This window comes from Mustela nigripes, chromosome 4 (assembly GCF_022355385.1).
Source record: "Mustela nigripes isolate SB6536 chromosome 4, MUSNIG.SB6536, whole genome shotgun sequence".
In the NCBI taxonomy this organism is placed as follows: domain Eukaryota; kingdom Metazoa; phylum Chordata; class Mammalia; order Carnivora; family Mustelidae; genus Mustela; species Mustela nigripes.
This window is the reverse complement of record NC_081560.1, coordinates 44,260,601-44,282,191: the sequence shown is the minus strand read 5'-3', so window position 1 is coordinate 44,282,191 and position 21,591 is coordinate 44,260,601. Positions and strand designations below refer to the sequence as shown.

At 44.1% G+C, this 21,591-nt stretch overlaps 1 protein-coding gene across 6 annotated transcripts in view; it reads right to left on the bottom strand.

Annotated features, from left to right (window-relative positions):
- The window catches only part of PDE1C (phosphodiesterase 1C), a 502,891-nt gene that overhangs the window by 400,326 nt on the left and 80,974 nt on the right, over positions 1-21,591 (bottom strand). For all 6 annotated transcript variants that reach the window (XM_059396607.1, XM_059396608.1, XM_059396610.1 and 3 more), the window contains exon 2: positions 14,149-14,199. In XM_059396607.1, the coding sequence (XP_059252590.1) occupies positions 14,149-14,199 (51 nt within the window). The remainder of the gene's footprint in view (positions 1-14,148; positions 14,200-21,591) is intronic.

Below are 21,591 nucleotides of genomic sequence, written 5' to 3'. Positions count from 1 at the left end.
GTGAGACCATCAATTCCAAGAGGAAGAGTCTCAATTACTCTTTGTCATACGTCAGAAGAATGAGTCTGTTCAGCAGAGTAATGATGTAGACAAGATTAACGGGAGGCTGTTTTCAAGAACCCTGACAGCATTCATTTAGTACACTAATTAAAAGAGAAGTTTATCTATTGAGAGTGAAATCTACTTGACAAAGACTTTGTTAATGGTCAGTGTAAGTTAGGTACTTGAGAGTTAAAAGACCGCACTTTTTTAAGTTTGCCATAATTTAGACGTTCACTAATTCAGACACCACCACCCCCATAATTAAGTGAAAATTTTTCAATGCATAACTACCTTGAAATATGCTAATGTCTGCAAAGCATGCAAAAATCCAAGTTTTACCATCTGCTGGATGATTCATTTGTAAATCTGCCTAGTATTCCTCTGGGAGGTTCCAGCACGGATTTTTAACCTCATTATAAAAACTTGGTAGGAATGAATTCAGTGATATAGTATGTATGAAAGTGCTCTGAGCACTTGGAAGAATGTGCCACATTCATCCTAGACATGTTGAAATGGTATGTGTACTGTGATCAAAAATAAAGTGTTTGAAAGTAATTGCTTGGAGATTTGGTGTTTTAATCAAGAGTTCCAGAAAAACAGAGACTTTGGGGTAATGTATTAGTCACAGAGAAGAGTTCTTTCACATTCTGGCCCAAACTAGCCATTCCTGGTAACAAAATAAAGACAATAGATCATTTGTTGGTGATAAGCTCCTTTAGGGAAAGAACTGTGACTTACTCATTTTTATACTCGTGTACCCAAAATGTTCATTCAAAATTAATTTTTTCATATGCTTCTAAGATAACTGCTTCTGAGGCTGTAGAAACCACATTAAGAAACTTCAGTAAACTTCTCAGTGTTTTCTTCCTTCCTTGAGCATCAATTGTATCATGCATGGGTATTCTTCAGTTTCTCACACAAGTGGATTCACACCTTGACCTCTCTTCCAATGTTGCCCAATGGGACTGGGAACCTGGCTTCACAAAATTTACTGGCCTGGAAACTAGGCAATTCTTTCATAAGTTCCAAGAACTGCAGCTCTGAACAGGAGAATTTCCCCAGGACTTCATAACGGCAGGATGATGACCTCTATAGTCGCACATTTTACAGCCTACAAAACGAAATGTGTCCACCCTGGGCTTCAATCCAAGGCTTAGCCAAGGCCAGGAACCACTCATATCCTTAGTCTACCTGCCTATGGGGAGCTGGGGGAGAGGGACAGGACATAGTGGTTGGCCACAGTAGGCCTCCTTAGTTGTTGAAAAGAGCGCATCACGGGAAGTTGAGACTGGAAGATCATGGAAGTCCCATAAGTTAAAATGCATCTGACTTCTCTTCTAGTCAGGTAATTGAGTATGAATCTCTAAGAACTGTCCCAGTGATAAGTGGTTTTATCCCCTTGTTTGAAATTGCTACAGATCTGGAACAGTTCTAGTCACTCTGCTTTCAACCCAATTGAACAAACATTTATTGAACACTTACTGTGTACTAACTGGCAAGACACAGTTTCTGTTTTCAAGGTACTCAAAAATCTAGTGGGGAGACAGTCATTAAAGAGCTTATTTATGGGGCACCAGGGTGGCTCAGTGGGTTAAGCCTCTGCCTTCGGCTCAGGTCATAATCTCAGGATCCTGGGATCGAGCCCCGCATCGGGCTCTCTGCTCAGCGGGGAGCCTGCTTCCCCCTCTCTCTCTGCCTGCCTCTCTGCTTACTTGTGATCTCTATCTGTCAAATAAATAAAGAAAATCTTTAAAAAATTGTTTTTTTAAAGAGCTTATTTATAATACAGCTAAACAAAGCAGGGAATGGTAATTTTGTTCCAGGGGTCAGGCTAGGCTTTACAGAAAAGGTGGTCTATTACAGAGTTTTAAGAGATGAATGGGTTGGCTTGGATATCAACAGAGAGAGAGAACATTTCAGGCAGAGGGAACCACATGTACAAAGGCATGGAGGAGTGAAATTGCATGAGAGGACAACTAATTTCATTTTTCTGAAGCTGAAATGATGAGTTAGGGCTTAGCAGGAGAAGTCATCTCGGGTCATCTCTCGAAGGGCCTGATGTGACATGTCAAAGATTTTGATTGAATTCTATAGGCTATGAAAAGTCATCTTAGAAGTGCTTTTTTATTTTAATTAAACTTTTGACTCTCAGAAATTATAAATTCAAATGCACTTATAAGAGATAATACAAAAATCCCATGTACCCTTTACCCAGTTCCCCCCAGTGGTGACATTTTGTAATATTATAGTACAGTATCACAGCCAGGGTGGTGAAGATGAGTCAGAACACAGCCCAGGAAAGCCTTCCTGTTATCTGCCTATAGCCACGCCCACTTTCCTCTCAGCCCCCTTCTTCCTTAACTCCTCACAACCGCGAGCCTGCTCTCCATTTCTGTAATTCTGTCATCTCAATAACAGTGTACGTGGAATCACACAGTATACGTATGACCTTTTGGGATTGGCTTTTCCACTCAGCATAATTCTCTGGAGATTCATCCAGGCTGTTGCATGTACTGGTAGCTTGTTCTCTTCATTGCTGAGCAGCATACCATGGTATGAATAGAACCATACACTGGATAAATAAATCTGGGTTGTTTCCAGTATGTGGCTATTATGAATAAAACTTCTCTAATGATTCACGTGTGGGGCTTTCTAAACTGTAGTAAAAGATACATGAGGGGGCGGCTGGGTGGTTCAGTGGGTTAAAGCCTCTGCCTTTAGCTCAGGTCATGATCCCAGGGTTCCGGAATCAAGCCTCACATTGGGCTCTCTGGTCAGCAGGGAGCTTGCTTCCTCCTCGCTCTCTGCCTGCTTCTCTGCCTACTTGTGATCTCTGTCTGTCATATAAATAAATAAATAATCTTTAAAAAAAAAAAAAAAGAAAGAAAGAAAAGAAATTTACCATCTTCACCATTTTTCTGTGTAACCAAGTTCCATGGCATTAAATACATTCACGTTGTATCCACTTCCAGAACTCTTTCCATCTTGCCAAACTGAACTATGTACCCATGAAAGTTATGGCCTCCTCCTCTCAGTGCCTGCCATGGTTGTGATTCTACTTTCCGTGTCCATGAATCTCGCTACTCTAAGTACCTCTTTAAAGTAGAATCATACAGTATCCTGTGGCTGGCGTATTTCACTTAGCACAATGTCCTCAAGACGCACCCACGTTGTAGCTTGCGTCAGAATTTCCTTCCTTTTTAAGGCGGAATAACATTCTATTGTACTGACACTTTAGTCTGGAGGCATTTTGTTTATCCGTTCATCTACTGATGGACACTTGGATCGCTTCCACCTACACTGTGAATAATGCTGCTAGGAGCAGGACTGTACAAATATCTGTCCAAACTCCTATTTTCAACTCTTTGGGGTATATACCCAGAAGCAGAATTGTTGGATCATATGGTAATTCTATTTTTAATTTTTTGAGGAACCGCTATACTGTTTTCCATAGCGGCTGCACCACTTTGTGATCCTCACAGTAGAGCACAAGGGTTCCAATTTCTCCACATTCTTGCCAACACTTTTGGGTTTCTTTCCTAATAGGTGTGAGATCACATGTGCAGGTTTTTGTGTGAATGTAAGTCTTCATTTCTCTGGAATAAATGCCCAGAAGTGCTGTTCCAGGACCATATGGTACTTGGGTGTTTACTTATTTTTAAAAAACGGCCAAACTTTTTTAAAGTGGCCTAGGCAGCAATGCATAAATAATGCAGTTCGCAAGATTTGGTGTTGTCACTATTTTTTAATTTTAGCCATTTTAATTTTAGCCATTTTAGATGGGTAGTGTATCTCATTGTGGTTTTAATTTGCATTTCCCTATTGACCAATAAAGTTGAACAACTTTTCAAGTACTTGTCATCTGTTGCACCTTCCTTGGTAAAATGTCTCTTCCTGCCTTTTGGCATACTCTGAATGGGTTGTCTTCTTTTTTACTTTTGAGTTTTGAGAATTCTTTATATATTATAATGCTAGGGCACCTGGGTGGCTCAGTCAGTTAAGTGTCTGCCTTAGCTCAGGTCATGATCCCAGAGTCATGGGATTGAGTCCTGCATCAGGCTCCCTGCTCAGGGAGGAGTCTGCATCTCCCTCAGCTCCAACCCCCCCCCGGCCCCCTGCCCCACCATTTGTGCTCCCTCCCTCTCTCTCTCCAAATACTATATATATATATATATATATATATATATATATATATATAATAAAACTTTGTTGGATAGCAACATTGTTTGCAAGTAATTTTCCAATGATTTTTTTTCTGTTTCTTTTTCTAAATGTTTCATAGCATTATGTTTTATGTTTAAGCCCATAATCTATTTCAAGTGAATTTTTATATATAGTTTGAGACTTAGGTTAAGGTTTGTATTTTTGCCTGTGGATGTCCAAATACATAAGCGCCATTTGTTGAAAAGGCTATATTAGCTCTATTAAACTGCTTTTGTGCCTTTGTCAAAAATCAGTTGGGCATATTTGTATGAATCTATTTCTGACTTCTCTACTGTGTCGCATTGACCTATGAATCTATCTTTTGACCAGTACTACCTAGTCTTTATTTCTGTAGTTGTACATTAAGCTCTGAAATCAAATAGATTGATCCTTGTACCTCATTCTTCTTATCTAAAATTGTTTTAGCTATTCTAGTTCCTTTGAATTTCCATATAAATTTTAAAATAATCTCGTCTATGTCTATGGAACCCTCACTGGGATTTTCATAAGAATTTGTTAAATCTGTTTATCCATTTAGGGGTAATTGACATCTTCACTACATTGAGTTTTCCAACCCATGAACGTATTTCTTTCCATTTATTTAGATTTTCTTTGACTTCCTTCATTACCATTGTGTAGTTTTCCTCATGTAAGTTTTTTTTTTTTTAAAGATTTTATTTATTTATCAGAGAGAGAGAGAGAGAGAGTGAGCACAGGCAGACAGAATGGCAGGCAGAGGGAGAAGCAGGCTCCCTGCAGAGCAAGGAGCCGGATGTGGGACTCGATCCCAGGACGCTGGGATCATGACCTGAGCCGAAGGCAGCTGCTTAACCAACTGAGCCACCCAGCTGTTCCATTCCTCATGTAAGTCTTACACATGTTTTGTTAGATTTACATCTACACATTTCACATTTTTTTTTTCCATTTTAGAGAGAGAGATAGAGAGAAGGGGAAGAAGCAAAGCCAGAGGGAGAGAATCTTAAGCAAGCTCTGTGCCCAGTGTGACGCCTGAGGAGGGGCTCAATCTCATAACCCTGAGAGCATGACCTGACCTGACATCAAGAGTCAGATGCTTAACCAACTGAGCCACCCAGGCACCCCTACACATTTCACTTTTTTTGAGCAATTGAAAACACTACTGTATTTTTAATTTTGATTTTCTTTATATTTATCTTATATCCTATAACCTTGCTGAACTCACTTATTAGTTCTAGATTTTGGTTTGGTTTGGGTATTTTTTAAGATTTTTTCTATTTATTTGACAGAGAGAGAGTGAGAGCACAAGCAGGGGGAGCAGCAGAGGGAGAAGCAGGATCCTCGCTGAGCAGGGCTCGATCTCAGGATCCTGGGATCATGACCTCAGCTGAAGGCAGATAGTTAATTGACTGAGCCACCCAGGCACCCCAGTTCTAGAAGGTTTTTTATAAATTCCTGACAGTTTTTTTTTAAAGATTTTATTTATTTATTTGACAGACAGAAATCACAAGTAGGCAGAGAAGCAGGCAGAGAGAGAGGAGGAAGCAGGCTCTCTGCTGAGCAGAGAGCCCGATTCGGGGCTCAATCCCAGGACCCTGAGATCATGACCTGAGCTGAAGGCAGAGGCTTTAACCCAATGAGCCACCCAGGTGCCCCTCCTGACAGTTTTCTACATAGATAATCATGTCTTCTGCAACAGAGACAATTTGATTTCTTCGTTTCTGATCTGTATGCATTTTATTTCATTCTCTTCCCTTATTGCACTGGCTAGAACTTTCAACACAATGTTAAATAAAAGAATGTTAGCCGATATCCTCATCTTGTTCCCAATTGTAGGGGGAAAGCATCAGTCTACCATTAGCTGTGGGTTTCTTATAGATGCTCTTTAAAAAATTGAGGACATTCCCCTGTATTCCTATTTCCCTGAGAGATTTTATCATGAATGCCAAATGTTGTCAAATGTTTTTTCTGCATCAACTGATATGATCATATTATTTTTCTTCTTTAGCTCGCTATGGTGAATTATATTAATTTTCAATACAGAAATTTTCATACCCACTTGGTATGGTATATAATTCTTTTTGCATATTGTGGAATTGTTTTGCTAATATTATGTTAAAAACTTTACATCTACATTCATGAGAATATTGGTCTGCCATCTTTCTCTGGTTTTGCTATGCGGGTACTACTAACTTCATAAGATGAATTGGGAAATGTTTCCTCTTCCTTGTTTTCTGGAAGAGATTATATAAAATTGGTGTTAACTTCTCTAAAAATTTGGTAGAACTTTCTAGCTAAACTTACTGGGTCTGGGATTTCTATTGGGGCATTTTTAATTATTAAGTCAATTTTCTTAATAGTTATAAAGCTATTAGCTACTTCATAATTGATGAGTTATAGTAATTTGTTTTTCAAGAAAGTAGTCCATCCCATCTAAGTTTTAAGAGTCCAAGTTCAAGCAGAAGTCTCAGATCCACCTCCTCATCCTGCACAGCCCAAGGCCTGAAATCCTTACCCCATGTTCCAGATCCCGTGGCTTTGGCAGCAACACTCCCACACCGAATACCTACAGAATCAACAGGCATGTTTATAGCTTGTTGTACTAATATTAAGTTCCTCATTCATTTCCACCTGCAGAGTTCCCTTTATTTGTTGTAAGTTTAACTATGCATTTAAAAACATTTTTTAAAATATTTTACTCAGCGTTTCTACATGCTCATGAAAAATAGAGGATTTCAGGCTATCCTAGTCTACCTTTCGCTGGAACCAGAAACTTCATCCTAACTTTTTTCAAAGGAGCATACATTGAGAGAGGAAAAGAGGAGGTGCTTGGCATGCAGTACTCAACCTATGTCTCCCTTGCCCTCCCTGAGGGTACAAAATACACAAAAAATTTCTATTCAAATTTTCAAATTGTGTAAGCTTGTACACATGTAGGAAGGAGTAAATATTTGTTACTATCTCAACAAGCTGGACTATAATTCCCACGAAGGAAAAAGAAATTAGTCTCCATGTAGGGAAAAAAAAAAAAAAAAAAGTCAAGACCTCTAGTGGCTCAGATGGTTAAACATCTGCCTTCAGCTCAGGTCCTGATCTCAGGGTCCTAGGATGGAGCCCCACATCAGGCTCTCTGCTCAGTGGAGAGCCTGCTTTTCCCTCTCCCTCTGCCTGACACTCTGCCTACTCGTGCTCTCTATCTCCCTGTCAGATAAATAAATAAAATCTTAAAAAATAATAAGAATAAGTCAAAAGGAGTAGAGGTGTGGTGCTGAGGGCAGAGGTGTCAGCAGATACCAATACAACTAATGTGATGATCAAGCTGCTGTGTATGAGAGCTGGAGGAGTGTCTCTCAGTTCCCAGGAGGGAAATGGAAATACAGGGCAAAAAGTGGAGGAGGGTAGGCACAGAAGGACTGAGGGGCGGCAGACCAGCAGCTACATGGGCAAAGTGGTCTTTAAGGAAGCGACAGGTGGTGAGGTGGATGAATGGATGAAAGGGCTGTGAGAACAGAACTGTGAATTCAAGTTGTCTTCACACAACTGGATATTGTCATCTCTCCTATGGATTTCTCATCTTCGCTCACGTTCTGCTTTGACCAACAGCCTTTGGTTACTCCAAAAGAAGAAAAGGGGCTTTGTTTCTCATCTGAGCCTATCTCAGAGCAGGTAAGAAGACAGCCAGAGGCGAGTAGAAGGAAACAAAAGAGGTAGGGAATCAGGGCAAGGAGAATATTAGGCCATCCCCAGTATTCACAGAAAACACCGAGGAGTGCTCTGAACTCCCAAAGGGCACACAGTAGCAGTCTGAGCCTATTTCCCTGGATCTCAATGGACCAGGAGCTTCCAGCTGACCCCTGGGTTACATATCACCCACAAGCTCCTAGAAGTTACTTGTGGGTAACCATATAGTCCACCAGATGAACCAACGGCTAACATATTGAGGACCAAGTACCATAATGGATACATTCAAAGACCCAATCCCATACATTCAAAAAGAGAAAATCAAAGTGAGTCTCAGTTCCCTAAATACACATACATATTCCAGGCCTTCATTATGACCGTGACCTTCAATCCCTTCCAGGCCAAGCTGAGTTTTCCCCACTAGATGAGTTCTTGTGGAGAGCTCATGACCCCCTGACAGGGATGCCATGAAGAGGATTTAAATTTTACATGGGTGGTGAGCTTTGGACTGGATCAGCTGTAAGCTCTAGTCTAACTTGAAAGTGTTCAAATGTCAGATAATGGGTTGGTATGTCTGTTGTCATAAATACAAACAGATTTGTTTGGCTGATAACAACTGGATTTGATGAAAGGGAAAGAGACAAGGAGTACAACAGAATGTGGAACCCACTGCAGTCAGGCAGATGTATCTTGGCTGAACAAAACTTGGGGAGTTAACTGTCTGCGGTTCTGAAACACCAATAGGTCATGACAAAAACGGGAGTTTGAGGATGACGGCTCAGGTGATTCGAGGTGGAAGCAAGAGGCAAGGGGGGGGGCAGCCAACCTGCTCTTACAGTGATGTTGCTGTGAGAGGGGGAAAGGCCAAGAGTAGGCAGGAGATGGCCTCAGGAAGAGAAAAGAGAATTAGATTCAAGAGAGGATGCGGAGAGTGCCAGGTCTAAGGGTCGAGTAGGGGTATCTTTAGACTCTTCCCGTAATCCTCCTCAGGCCTCCCCCACAATCCCTCCCCATAAAAATAAAATAATAAAACACTATTCTTGGGGTGCCTGGGTGGCTCAGTGGGTTAAAGCCTCTGCCTTCAGCTCAGGTCATGGTCTCAGGGTCCTGGGATTGAGCCCTGCATCGGGCTCTCTGCTCAGCAGGGAGCCTGCCTTCCCCCTCTTTCTCTCTGCCTGCCTCTCTGCCTACTTGTGATCTCTGTCTGTCAAATAAATAAATAAAATCTTTTTTTTTAATTGAAAAAATAAAAATAAAACACTATTCTTTGATGAGAGTAATTAACATTTGCTCTGTCATGTGTATATATAACTACAAGCGGTTATAGAAAAATGCTAATTATATTACTCCATGATCTATAAACAAAAACACGGTGCTGCTCTGTGCCCTGGCTTCTGCCTCTACCCCCTCATCACCATCACAGCTGAAGTGGTGGTTTAGAAACTGGCGTACATTAGAATCACCAATAGCGTTTGCTGGGGCCCACCCCGAGTTTCTGCTTCAGCAGATCCGGTAAGGAGTCCAAGTACTTGTCTTTCTCACAAGTTGCAAGGACCCCACTTTGAGGACAACTGACCTACATTGCTACCCCTATGTCCCTCGTGCATAGAAATTCTAGAGCTTCCACTGTTGAAGATAAAGTTCCAGTTTCTGCTGGAACAAGTGGGAAATGAAGATGTACAGTCATTAAATGCTGCTGGGATGAGACCTAGAAATAGTTAGGGCTGTTGAAGACAAATGAGAAAATCTCCAGATCTAGTTCCTGCCCTATCCTGGGTCCTTTAAATGGCTCTGACTCATCCACAGCCCCTGCTCCCCAAACCACTGAGCACCCAGCCACCAGCCACAGCCCACTGCCTCCGGCATCTCTCAGCCCTTCCTCCCACCCACTTTCTCTTCTCCTTGTTCTCATCACCATGGTTCTATAACCCATCCAACTCCGACTCAAGCTCCTAATGCTTACAACGACCCTCCTCGTTGTGACAAGCAATTTCAGAAAGTTCTCCGGCCAGACTCTATCTAGCACTCTGTCGGATACGATTCTGAGTTTGCCCTGGGGTTCCACAATGGGTATCATCCTGTACTAGGTGCTGCTTCCTCTCTATCCCAACCCCAGAGCTCATCCTCAATGTATACCTCCATCTGCCCCGGCCCATTCTCTACCCAGGGAAAGGGATCATTCACCCTGATTACACACCCAGTACAAAAACAGCAAGTGACCTTCCTTTTGCTTTAACATCCATCTCCCCAGACTACTCCAGCTCTTCAATAGAATGATCTGTTTTCAACACTACCTGGCTTTTTACCTCCAAAAGCAGAAGTCAAATGGGGCTCCACTGCCTTACTACTTTTGATTCCACTATTTTCTCTTCAATCACAGCTCACCTCAGGGGAGAAAGCAAAGAAGGAAAATCTCCACAGTGCAGCTGCCCAGCTACACAAGCTTTGAGGCCAGACCTCCTGCTGCACAGGCTCTTTCAAAGCCCTGGCTGCCTCCCTCAAAGTCCGGGACACTGGATGCCTGCCTCCTTCAAGGCTCCTTGCACACCAAATTCTGGGCTTCTGCTGCCACACTGTGGCCACATCTAAGCACTGCATGCAGCCTTTAGTCCCTGAAAAGTTGTATTGCCTTTATTATTATTTTTTTTAATAAGTTATCTTCTCTCCCTATTAACTTCCGCTCCCTCCCTAAATCTCAGCGAATACTTGTCTCCTCCAAGAGGACTCCCTTGAATCCACTCCCACTCCAGATAGGATGAGGTCTCCCCATATGGCTCACATAGCTCCTGGTACCAATCTCTAGGGTTTCCCTCCACATGCTATATTGGAACCATTTAATTCTGCATCGTCTGATCAGACTATGGGCTCTCTGAAGACAAACTCACTCCTGTGTGTGTCTCTAGGGCTTGCCATAGACAAGTCCTCAATAAATATATGTGAAAAGAAGGAGGGAGGGACGGGGCGCCTGGGTGGCTCAGTGGGTTAAGCCGCTGCCTTCGGCTCAGGTCATGATCTCAGAGTCCTGGGATCGAGTCCCGCATCGGGCTCTCTGCTCAGCAGGGAGCCTGCTTCCCTCTCTCTCTCTCTGCCTGCCTCTCCATCTACTTGTGATCTCTCTCTGTCAAATAAATAAATAAAATCTTTAAAAAAAAAAGAAGGAGGGAGGGATAGAGGGTGGAAGTCAACAGGAGGAGGGAGGGGGAACAGGAAGGGTGGGAATATACAGTGACAATCTCCCGTACTTACCGAGCACTGAGTGTGCAGACATTGTGCTTCGTATTATTTATCCCGGGCTATCAGGGCAACATCTGCCTCAGCAGCCCCAGTGTCAGCCAGTGACTGACTGGTCCACGAAGGGCCTCCAGGTAGCCGTGTCAGCCACTTAGAGACACGGATTCCAAGAAGAAACCCCAGCGTGGGCTGTGTTGCAGAAGAGACCAAATGAGGCCTACAAGGCTGGTAGACCAGCTGGCCAGAGCAGGATCAGAAACCAGGGCTCAGAAAAGCTAGATGTTTTCATGACTCCTACCCTCTACTTCCCTTGGTTCTCCTTTAGGATTTCTTAATAGAATCAACACAGCTCATCTCTTGCAATGTAGGGAAGCCAAGAAGAGTATATTGATTTAAGCACGGGCAAAATCTATACAGAAATGAGCCGCATATTCCAGGGCCATCGGAATCAGGATGTGAGAGCCCCACTCCCCAGGGAAATGAAAACCTTGGGATGACTTGGGAGGCCCCAGGGCCAGCTCTTCCTTCCAGCCCGGAGCTCTCTTCTGCAGACCACCCCTCCCCCACCTCAGGAGGTCCAGCTTTCGCAGCATTTCCAGCCTGTGTTCTTGTTTCCCACTCCCATTGGGCTGACATCCATGCTGGGCAGTGCGTACCACGGGGTTTGACGCGTGTGTTAGCGGCTGCCAACACTGGAGAAGGTCACAGTATTCATCTTCAAACCTCCAAAGAGAAGTCTGTCATCCAAATCCTTCCAATCTCCCCAAACTGAACATTTCATTCCCATCACACCACAGCATCAAGGTTACTTTCAATGCAGTTAAGCGAAGTGTCAGTCAGGCAATACTACATTAAGAATTATTTTTTCCCGCACGAGGTCCTAGGTTCAATCCCCAGTTCCTCCACCTAAAGGCCACCTAATTTTCTTCCTCTATTATCTGCTATGAAAAGATTTAGGAACTAATGATACCATCTGATCCCCCCACCCCCAGAACATGGCACAGTCCAAAAGTGTTTTTCTTTTCTTTCTTTCTTTTTTTTTTTTTTTGGTTCCAGAAATAGCCCAATTTGACTGGTTTGCCACTAATTACTTTTTGCCTATATATTTTGCTTCTCTCATGTCCTCACTTATCTTCTATGAATAAGCTTTCAAGTGACATATCATCCCTCCAACCCAGACAAAAAATTCAGAAGTGGTGGAAGCTATTTACAAGCAAAGTCAACCTCTTCTGTCTGGAAAGGGACCAGCTGCTCCAGCTGTCATTCTGGCTTCACGGTGGTAGGACCCTGGTCCATCCCCTTCCTACGGGTCATAGTGAGCATCAAAACACCAGGCAGGAACACCTGGGCAGCTCATCGGTTACGTCTCTGCCTTCTGCTCAGGTCCTGGGATCAAGTTCCCTGCTCTGCTAGGAGTCTGCTGCTCCCTCTGCCCTTCCCGACTCCCTGCTTGTGCTCTCTGCTCTCTCTCTCAAATAAATAAATAAAATCTTTTAAAAAAAAAAAAAGAATCATTAAAAAAAAAAAGCTCCAGGCACCCTCACAGAGGTGGGAGTACCACAAGGCAGGCAGAGTGATTGGATTACAATTTCGGCTTATTAATTTGCCTGACTACTGCTCGGGAGATAAGGAAAGGGACTAAAAGCATATTCATCATTCTTGTTGAGTTGTGGGATGAGATACTTATTTTGGGAAGTAAGGTTCCAGGTAGGAGGGCAGTGAGAAATGAGTGTTTTATTTCACAGCTTCTAAAATGTGAGCACTTAATGCTCTCGCATTACCATGTATTATTACAGCTCTATAAAAACCATTTCTAGGAATCAGTCTCAAAAGTTTTGAAGCCTCTCCAGCAGAGCTGAAAGGCAGAATTTAGAAGAAGGCCCTGTAGATAGAGAAATGATACTTTCAGTTCTAGGCATTGAGGCTTACTCTGGTGGTATCCACACTCACGACTTGATCTACTTTATGCAAACTACGCAGTGATGGGGAATTTGTGTGCCATGACTTCAAAAGTAGGTAACCTTTTTATAAAGGAGAGAAGATGGGTATGAATTTTCTGGTTTCCAGATGGGAAAACCGAGACCCGGAAATTTTCACCCGAGCCGTGAAATTACTTGAAGCAAAAGCCAGCAAGTACTGATGGTGCTGGGAAGAAAAATCCATCCATTTCGATGGAGAGCCCCACCAGTTCTCTGCTCCAAGCCTTGGGGAGCACCCCCATCCAGCCCCACTCAACCTCTGGTATTTCGGTTCCCTTGTTGGGATCTGGGTTTTCATTCCAGGGACAGCATTAATGGGCTGTGTGATTTGCTGATCACACTAGCACAGAAAACACTGCGAAGCGTTTGACTCTCCCATTATGATCAAGACCTGGAGACAGAAGGGTCGATAGAAATTGATGGGGAGCTCCAAGACCCTTATGGGATCCCAAGGAAAACCATTCAATCTATCTGAGCTTCCAAAATGTCACTTAAAGGAGGGAAACCCTGCGGAGGCAGCCCTTAAATCACTTTGGGTGGTGATGACGGTTTCACACATGTGTGGACCTTGACGACTACGAGCATTTCACATACTCTTCCTCTCTCTATCCTCATAAAAAGCCCACCTCCGCTACAGGGATTCCCAATGGGCAGTTCTCCAACTAAAACGTGCACAGAAATCACCTAGGGGTTTGTTCCATTCAAATTCTGATTCCTTGGGCCTGGGGCTCTGCATTTCTAAAACTCCCCAGGCGTGCTAGTTCTGTGGCTCCCAGGACCCCACTTGAAATAGCAAAACACTAGAGCACAGTTTGATAAACCACACACAGTTCTAAGGATTGAAAAGGCAAGAGCAATGAATAGCTCACCCGCGGTGGAGCTCAAATGAAATATTAACTCGCTGAAGATATTTTTTATATGACTCTTTTATTGACAGTGTTCTACTGACACCTGGAAGGATTACAGCGGTAGAGCGTGCAGGTTAAAAAAGGCCTCTGAAGGAGCCCAGGAAAGGAGTGAAACAAGGTCTACTCACGGGAGAAGCGGGCGAGGGGTCTGGTGGTCTTGTCTCCAGCTTCATTTGCAACTGGAGAAACAACAAAAAAGCAGACAATGCAATTAGAACAAGGCACACGGTCCACAGAATACGCCCAACTTACAGCTAACCCTCTGGATGATTTGACATTAAACTATGTTTGAGGATCTTTGTAAGACAATAAAAGCAACTTCACTTCTCTCTTTCTCTTATTTCTGGGATTGCTCTCAATGTCTACATGAGGATAAATATCTTAATCATTTTGATGAGTGCATTTGAATAAAGCTGGAGAGGACCTAAACAATAACTCTTGTATCACAGTTTACTGTGCCTCGAGGTGGTAACTGACTTGCACCTATGTGGTAAGAGGCAAGAATGCCTGAGTTCCAAGCCGGTTTGAGCTTCCTTAACTTATCAGACTGTCTTGAAATACATAAATGTAACCACCCCATAAATCCAATCTGCTCCGCATAGGAGGGCAAAGCCAAGACAGGATTTCAGAAGGTAACAACAAGATTAGTTTTTATTAGGAAGGCTGTTTATATTTAGATGCTCCCAAACAGAGAAGTTTAAAAGGGGCGAGGGGAGTGGAATTGTTCAGAGAACTGCTCTAGAAAAACCTTACCCTTAGAGCTTCTCAGCAAGGCATTTCACCCTCCTCTGAAATGTCTCTATATAATTTATCATGTGGATAGAGTCATCATGAAAATCCCCTATTTATGAACAGCACCTTTGTGATTAAAAACAGAGATCGATCATCAAGTAGAAACACAAGTTTCACTCACATTAAATATCACTCTAATGCTCATTAGAATTACAGCTTGGTTGTTTTATATACTCATAGTAAACAGGCACAGATACTTGTGGTCAAGTTGAACAGAGCACCCAAAGCAATTAACTGGAAAAACCTGTTCATTTTAGCTTAAAAACAAAAACAAAAACAAAAACCCACTCACTAAGTGGCAGAATAGAAGGGATTGCTGTAATCATGAATGCATGCAAAGCTGCAGTAGCCACACAAAAGAAATAACCGCTTTGTAAACACTACATCAATGTGCAAAGAATGGAAGGAGTAAAAAAAAAAAAAAAAAAAAAAAAAAAAGAATCCTTTCACCCTCTCACAAAGGTAAAGATTTCACAATGCACTACCTGTGGACAAATTTTAAAAGTGAATGGATCCAACCTGGGTCTACTTTTCTGTCATTTGCATAGCCCATTGTCTGCGCTGGCTTTGTAGATTACCAACAAGACATTACACAAAACGACCAACAGGGGGAGATGACATGGCAGCCTGCTCCCACTACCTCCCCGCATTTCAAAAAGAGGGCTAGAGAGGGCGGGAGAAGAAAGTCCTAGTAAGGTATAGAGATGAGTTTCCCTGGCCTTGAGTTCAAATGGTTTCCTCTTTAAACACCAAAGAACGCTAAGGAAAGAAAACAGAGCAAGGGTTTTTTCCCCAAAAATATTTGCTGCAGAAATTGATGAGCTGCTTTTAAAGTAGGAAAACAAAGACCACTGCCATTGCTGAAAACACTAGGATCCACTAAAATGTTCAGCTTGGAGAATGAGCATTTACCCTGTGGGAAGGAAGGGGACACCGTGACATATGACAATTGCAGTCACAATTTCACATGCAGCAAGGACTGTTTCCTCATGCAAGAGCTTTTTCTCCTCTACTCACCACCCCATACAAGGATGGGAATCGCTGACCCAGATCCAAATCTCACCAGGAGAGGCAGGAATCCAGATCTAGGCCAGTGAAGTATCAAGAGGGTTGTCTCTACTCAGAAAGAAACATGCCAGTGGTATTATTTTCCTAAATGCAGACCCAGTGCCACATTCCCTTACTCCAAGGTCTCCAGTGATGTCCCAACACTTACAAGACCTAATCCACTTAATGTGACCTGGTATGCAACACCTGGCCCCATCCAGTCTTCTCAGCTCATTCTACTTGCCAGAAAATCCACATGCTCTAAACGCAATTCCCAAACCCTACACACACTCTCTCCTCCTCACTCTTGTTCGTTTTGCTCCCTCCTCTCCCCAGGGCCTCACCTGCCAACTTCTACTCATCCTTTAAGATTCAAGTGGAGTCATTTATTTCTGAAAAGCTTCCCTGACTCTCACCACAACTTCTCCATCCCATTGAACTCTGTCCATACACTTAACTCCCTTCCCAGACCACTGGTTCTCAAACTTCAGCAAGGAGTCAGAACCATCAGGAAGGTATGATTTAAAAAAAAAAAAAAAAAAAAAAAAAAAAAAAAAAAAAGACTGCAGCATTTGCTCAAATGTAAATTCTGATTCTGTGAATCTGGGGTGGGGCCTGAGAATGTGCATTTCTGACAAGTTTCCAGTTGATACTGAGGAGCTGGCCTGGGGACCATATTTTGAGAATAGCTCCTCTCAACTACAAGGTACCCCACCCAAGACAAGGAGCATAACTGTTCATCTTTGTATTTCCAGTCTTTTGAACACTGAGCAAGTGCCACGTAGAATAAGACATAGGTCAATATTTTTAGAACTAAATCAAGTAGACTAAATCCATACCACTGCCCCAGATGGCTTAGTAGACCAAGAACCTAAGACTGGCTCCTAGAGGACTCTAAAAAGTCCCAGGTGTGTTGTTTGGCCCCACAGTGTTTTTAAACAATTAGTAGTCTACATTTAAAAAGCAAGAGATTTCAGGGGCACCAGGGTGGCTCAGTCAGTTAAGCATCCAACTCTATATTTTAGCTCAGGTCATGATCTCGGGGCATGAGATTGAGCCCCACTTCAGGCTCTGTGCTGGGCATGGACCCTACTTAAGTTTCTCTCTCCCTCTGCCCCTACACCCCCCTCCCCCCAAAAAAGGCAAGCCATCAGATTTCAAATAAAAACTGAGCTTGTTGTCTTTTCTCAAAAACTAAATAGCTATCCAGTCCAAAGCCCAGCAATGGATCACCGCCGAGACGTCCCCTCCAGGTGGTTCTGCCTCCTGCATGTTCAGGAGGCAACTCTGTTGACTGGCACTGGACAATGTTCTCTATTCTGGCATGGTCCACAAAGCAAATAAAAACAAAAACTGTTTAAAAGCCTAAATAATGAGGGGCGCCTGGGTGGCTCAGTTGCTTAAGCAGCTGCTTTCAGCTCAGGTCATGTTCTCAGGATCCTGGGATCGAGCCCCACATCGGGCTCCCTGCTCAGTGGAGAGCCTTCTTCTCCCTCTTCCTCTGCCTGCTGCTCTGCCAACTTGTACTCTCTATCTCTGTGTCAAATAAATAAAACCTTAAAAAAGGAAAAAAGACTAAATAATGAAACTAAAACTCAATAGAGACCAACACTACAAAAAGTGGTGTGGCCAAGCTTGCTGAGCCCTCTGTGCCCAGCCCACTGACTGCTCAGATACATCCAGGCTTCTCGACCAACACAGGAGCCCTAGACCTCTTGCCCTTGATTTTATATATATATATTTGTGTATATTTATATATACAGCAAGTCTTTTTTTTTTTTTTTTGACAGAGAGAGATCACAAGTAGGTGGAGAGAAGGGGAAGCAGGCTCCCTGCTGAGCAGAGAGCCTGATGCAAGCCTTGATCCTAGGACCCTGAGATCATGACCTGAGCCGAAAGCAGAGACTTAACCCACTGAGCCCCAGGTGCCCCTCTACAGCAAGTCTTAATATCAAAGTAGATGTTCCATTCATCAGACCCTATTAGAGCTTGCATTTGGCAAAATCTCATAAAAGTGATTATGAGGATTTAAGGAAAGTTATCCATATCATACTGTTGGGCAAAACACCCTGACCTGTATATATCATTGATTCCATTGACATTGAATTGTAGGTCTAGGCTGCATGTCTCTACAGGCAAAGAGAAACGAGTGGAAAGATGTGTACAAAATGTATTAATAGTTATTTCTTCTGTATGCTGACACTTGGGGAGATTTTTAACCTATTTTATACTTTTCTGCACAAACCTAATAGTTTATGATAGTTGTGTACCACGTTTATAATCAGAAAAATGTTTTATTAAAGGGACAGAAAACAATTAACTATTATTTGGTATACATTAACATTTTAGATACTGTATGTGTATGTCTATTTATTCATACAAATTATTTTTTAGATTCAGTTTCCAGAGCAGTCTTGGATCACAAAATCCAGGGGACTTTCCATCTCTAGTCCAAGAGGACTCCCTCTAAGATTCAAGAGACAAGTCTCCCACTCTCCTCTACAAGAAGTTTCACACTTTCTAGGTCAGGGATTTGCAGCCCTGGCCACACATGAGAATTTCCTAGGGAACATCTTAAAATCCTGATGCCTAGGCCACACCCTGGCCCAATGAAACAGAGCCTTGGAGATGGGACCCAAGCTTCATACCTGTTAAGAGACCCCCTGATCCCCCTGAGCAGCTGAGAGGCACTGATACTGTAACTTCACACATCGTTACCAAAGCAACATTCGGGAAGGAAGATGTGGCTCAAATTCCTTCAAAAATAATCACCCCTACTCAGTTCTTCTTTTCAGGATGTTTTCGTTTTGTCATCAAAAGCCTGAACAGAGATATGCCTCTGCATTAAGAAAAAAATCAACTGTTCAGACTGCAAACATAATTGTGGGAACCTATTAGTGAGCAACTCTTCACATTGAGAAGGGTTTCTTATAAAATGATTTAGGGGCGCCTGAGTGGCTCAGTGGGTTAAGCCTCTGCTTTCGGCTCAAGTCATGATCTCAGGGTCCTGGGATTGAGCCCCACATCTGGCTCCCTGCTCAGCAGGGAGTCTGTTTCTCTCTCTCTGCCTGCTGCTCTGCCTACTTGTGATCTCTCTCTCTGCCATATAAATTTTAAAAATCTTAAAAAAATAAAAAAAGATTGCCTCCAACTTCCACCGGTGTCCTGAGCACCAACTATAAGCCCAGCACTAGGCAAAGCTCTGGGGGGACTACCATAGTAGATTTCACTCCAGCTTGACATACAAATAAGTTAGAGGGGAAAGGGATCCCTCTCAGTCTGGGTCTATCTACCATGAGCTTGAGAACTGACTTAAAAATGATAATGATGATGATGATGATACAGATTCCTTGGTCCCAACCCAGAAACCCTGAATCAGAATTCCTCCAAGTGGGGACAGGAGTCTGGGTTTTAATCAATTTCCTCAGAAGCTACACTCCTATGAGAAAAGCAGCACTGTAAATGAAGTACACCCTTGGTATGTCTGTTCTAGTGCACACTCCCCGCACCCCCCCAAAAAAACAAAATGGCCAGAAGCAAATCTGAAAGGAAGGGCTTGCCATGGCAACCGTTGAGAGAGAGGCAGGAGAGACAGGAAGTTAACTCAGAACAATGCGCACCCCAGCCCCTGACCATGAGGGCGCACTGATGTCCCAGCTCAGCTGCGAACAATCCAGGCCATCAGAACAGGAGGGAGGGTGGTCCAAACAGTTGTGGTGGTGGCCTGGGCAGGTGCACACTGCTTTGTAACCAAAAGTAGCCTCAAAAACACCACCACCCTTGTTTTGGAAGCTCTGGCACCTGGGTGAGTATAAACGCAGCTGGGGTACCGGGTGCGACAGCCAAAGCACGGTTAGCAAGCGAGCCGGGAACAGAGTCTGGCTTCCTGAAAGGAAATCTGCCCAGTGCGTGGCCTGTCTGCTGCTTTGCCACAGTCTCTGAGGCCAGCCCAGGAACCTCTCGAGGGGAGGTGCTTTGGGAAGCCTGGTGGGTCAGAAAGCCAGGCACAAGGGACTCCCAGAGAAGAGAGCCTTAGAAGGAGGCTCTAGACATCTTCCTAAGTTACTACAAAAGATGAAGCTCAGAACTGCTCACATTGCCTTCAGCTTGCAAAAACCCAAGCAATGGCAAGGAAAACTGGCTCAATTTTGGGGAGCAAGAGACTTGGTCTAAGATCATCACATTTGCTTAGTTGTCCCCTTCTAAGTAAGGCCTTCCATGACCACATGACTAAGATCACAACTCCCAACTCCCCCTCTTGCCCTGCACCCATTCCCCTTCCCTAGTCTACTCCTCCCCGCAGCACTGTTGCCTTCTCATGTGCTCTGTACTTCCTTCATCGGGCGTTTTGCCTTCCTCCTGCCTCTACAATGGATTCTCCGGACCAGCGCCAGGGAAGAAGGCCATGATCGTGATCCCATGGTCACGGTGATGTGAGCCAAACTCAGAGCATGGATTCTCCGCACCCCGCCCCCAATGCCTAAATGCCTGGCACACAATATTTATCATACGAGCTGACGACCAACCTTCTACCAACCTACCTCCCGGAGCACAATGGGTGCCAAGAATTGGAAGACGTGGAGGAGGAAGGTGAAAGGACGCGAGCACACAGGGAGCACTTCCACGGGCCCCATGGGCTCAGAAATATTGCGCAATATTTATCAAGCCCTGACCGAACTGCAGGTACCAGGGAAGGCTGTGAACAACCAGTCCCGGCCCCTGCCTTCACACCGAGACTGCCGTTCCCACGTGAAACGCACTCAGGCCACTGGAATTCAGAAAGGTCAGGTAACTTCTCTAAGAACCCGCAGTTGTGTGGCCGAACTCCAATTCAAAGCCAGGTGTACCTGGCTCCAAAGTCCATGTTCTTTCCGTTTAGCTTCTCTGCTTTCCAAGAGGGGCAGGCACACTGGAGCCATGCTCCGGAGAGGGCTGCACCTGGAGAAACGTCTTACTGAGGCCTGCCCCTCTCCCTCAAGCCCCTAGCCCACCCCGAGAGCCACCTACTGGCCTCCAGAGACTGGAGGAGGTCACCTGCCCGGGACCTCCTACCTGGCACAAGCCCAGAGACCGTCAGTAGAGAGAGGTCCTTCTGCGAGGCGGGTGCGGGCGCCAGGACTCCCAGCAATGGCATCCAGAAGAGGGAGATGCCAGACACAAAGGAAGGACCTTCACTGCCTTATTCTTGTAAGAGCCCCAGCTACCAGCTGACTCCCCAACCCTCTTATATCCTCCCCGGGGAGAAAATAGGGACAAGGGAATAGGAACAAGAATCAAATTCATGTTGGCATGAGAAGCACTACAGCTCACAAATACAGCCCCAGGAGGCCTGTTCTCTTTAACGGGGGAAGCAACTGACATTCCAAGGGGTCAAGTGACTTGTCCAAGATCAGGCCAGAGCCAAGGAGCGGAGTCGGAAACAAACCCGTGTCTCCTGCTCCGAGCCCAGCATTCTCAGGAAAAGGGATGTAGTCAGTCTCTTTAACTCCCAAATGGGGGTGTGTTTGAGGGGGAAGTAAAGGGTCTGGCTTCCTTCTCCTCCCTGATGGGTTTGGTAAAGATCAATGCCTGACAACCCCAGGATCCATTTTAAGCACAAAAATGTAAAAGTGCTGTGTTAAGGAGGCTTCTGAAGCCCAGTCTGACGCATGATCAAAGCCCGCAGGAGGTGGGCCGGGGGAGGGGAAGGGCAGACAGGTACATGGGAAAGTCCGTCAGCTTACATGGCACAT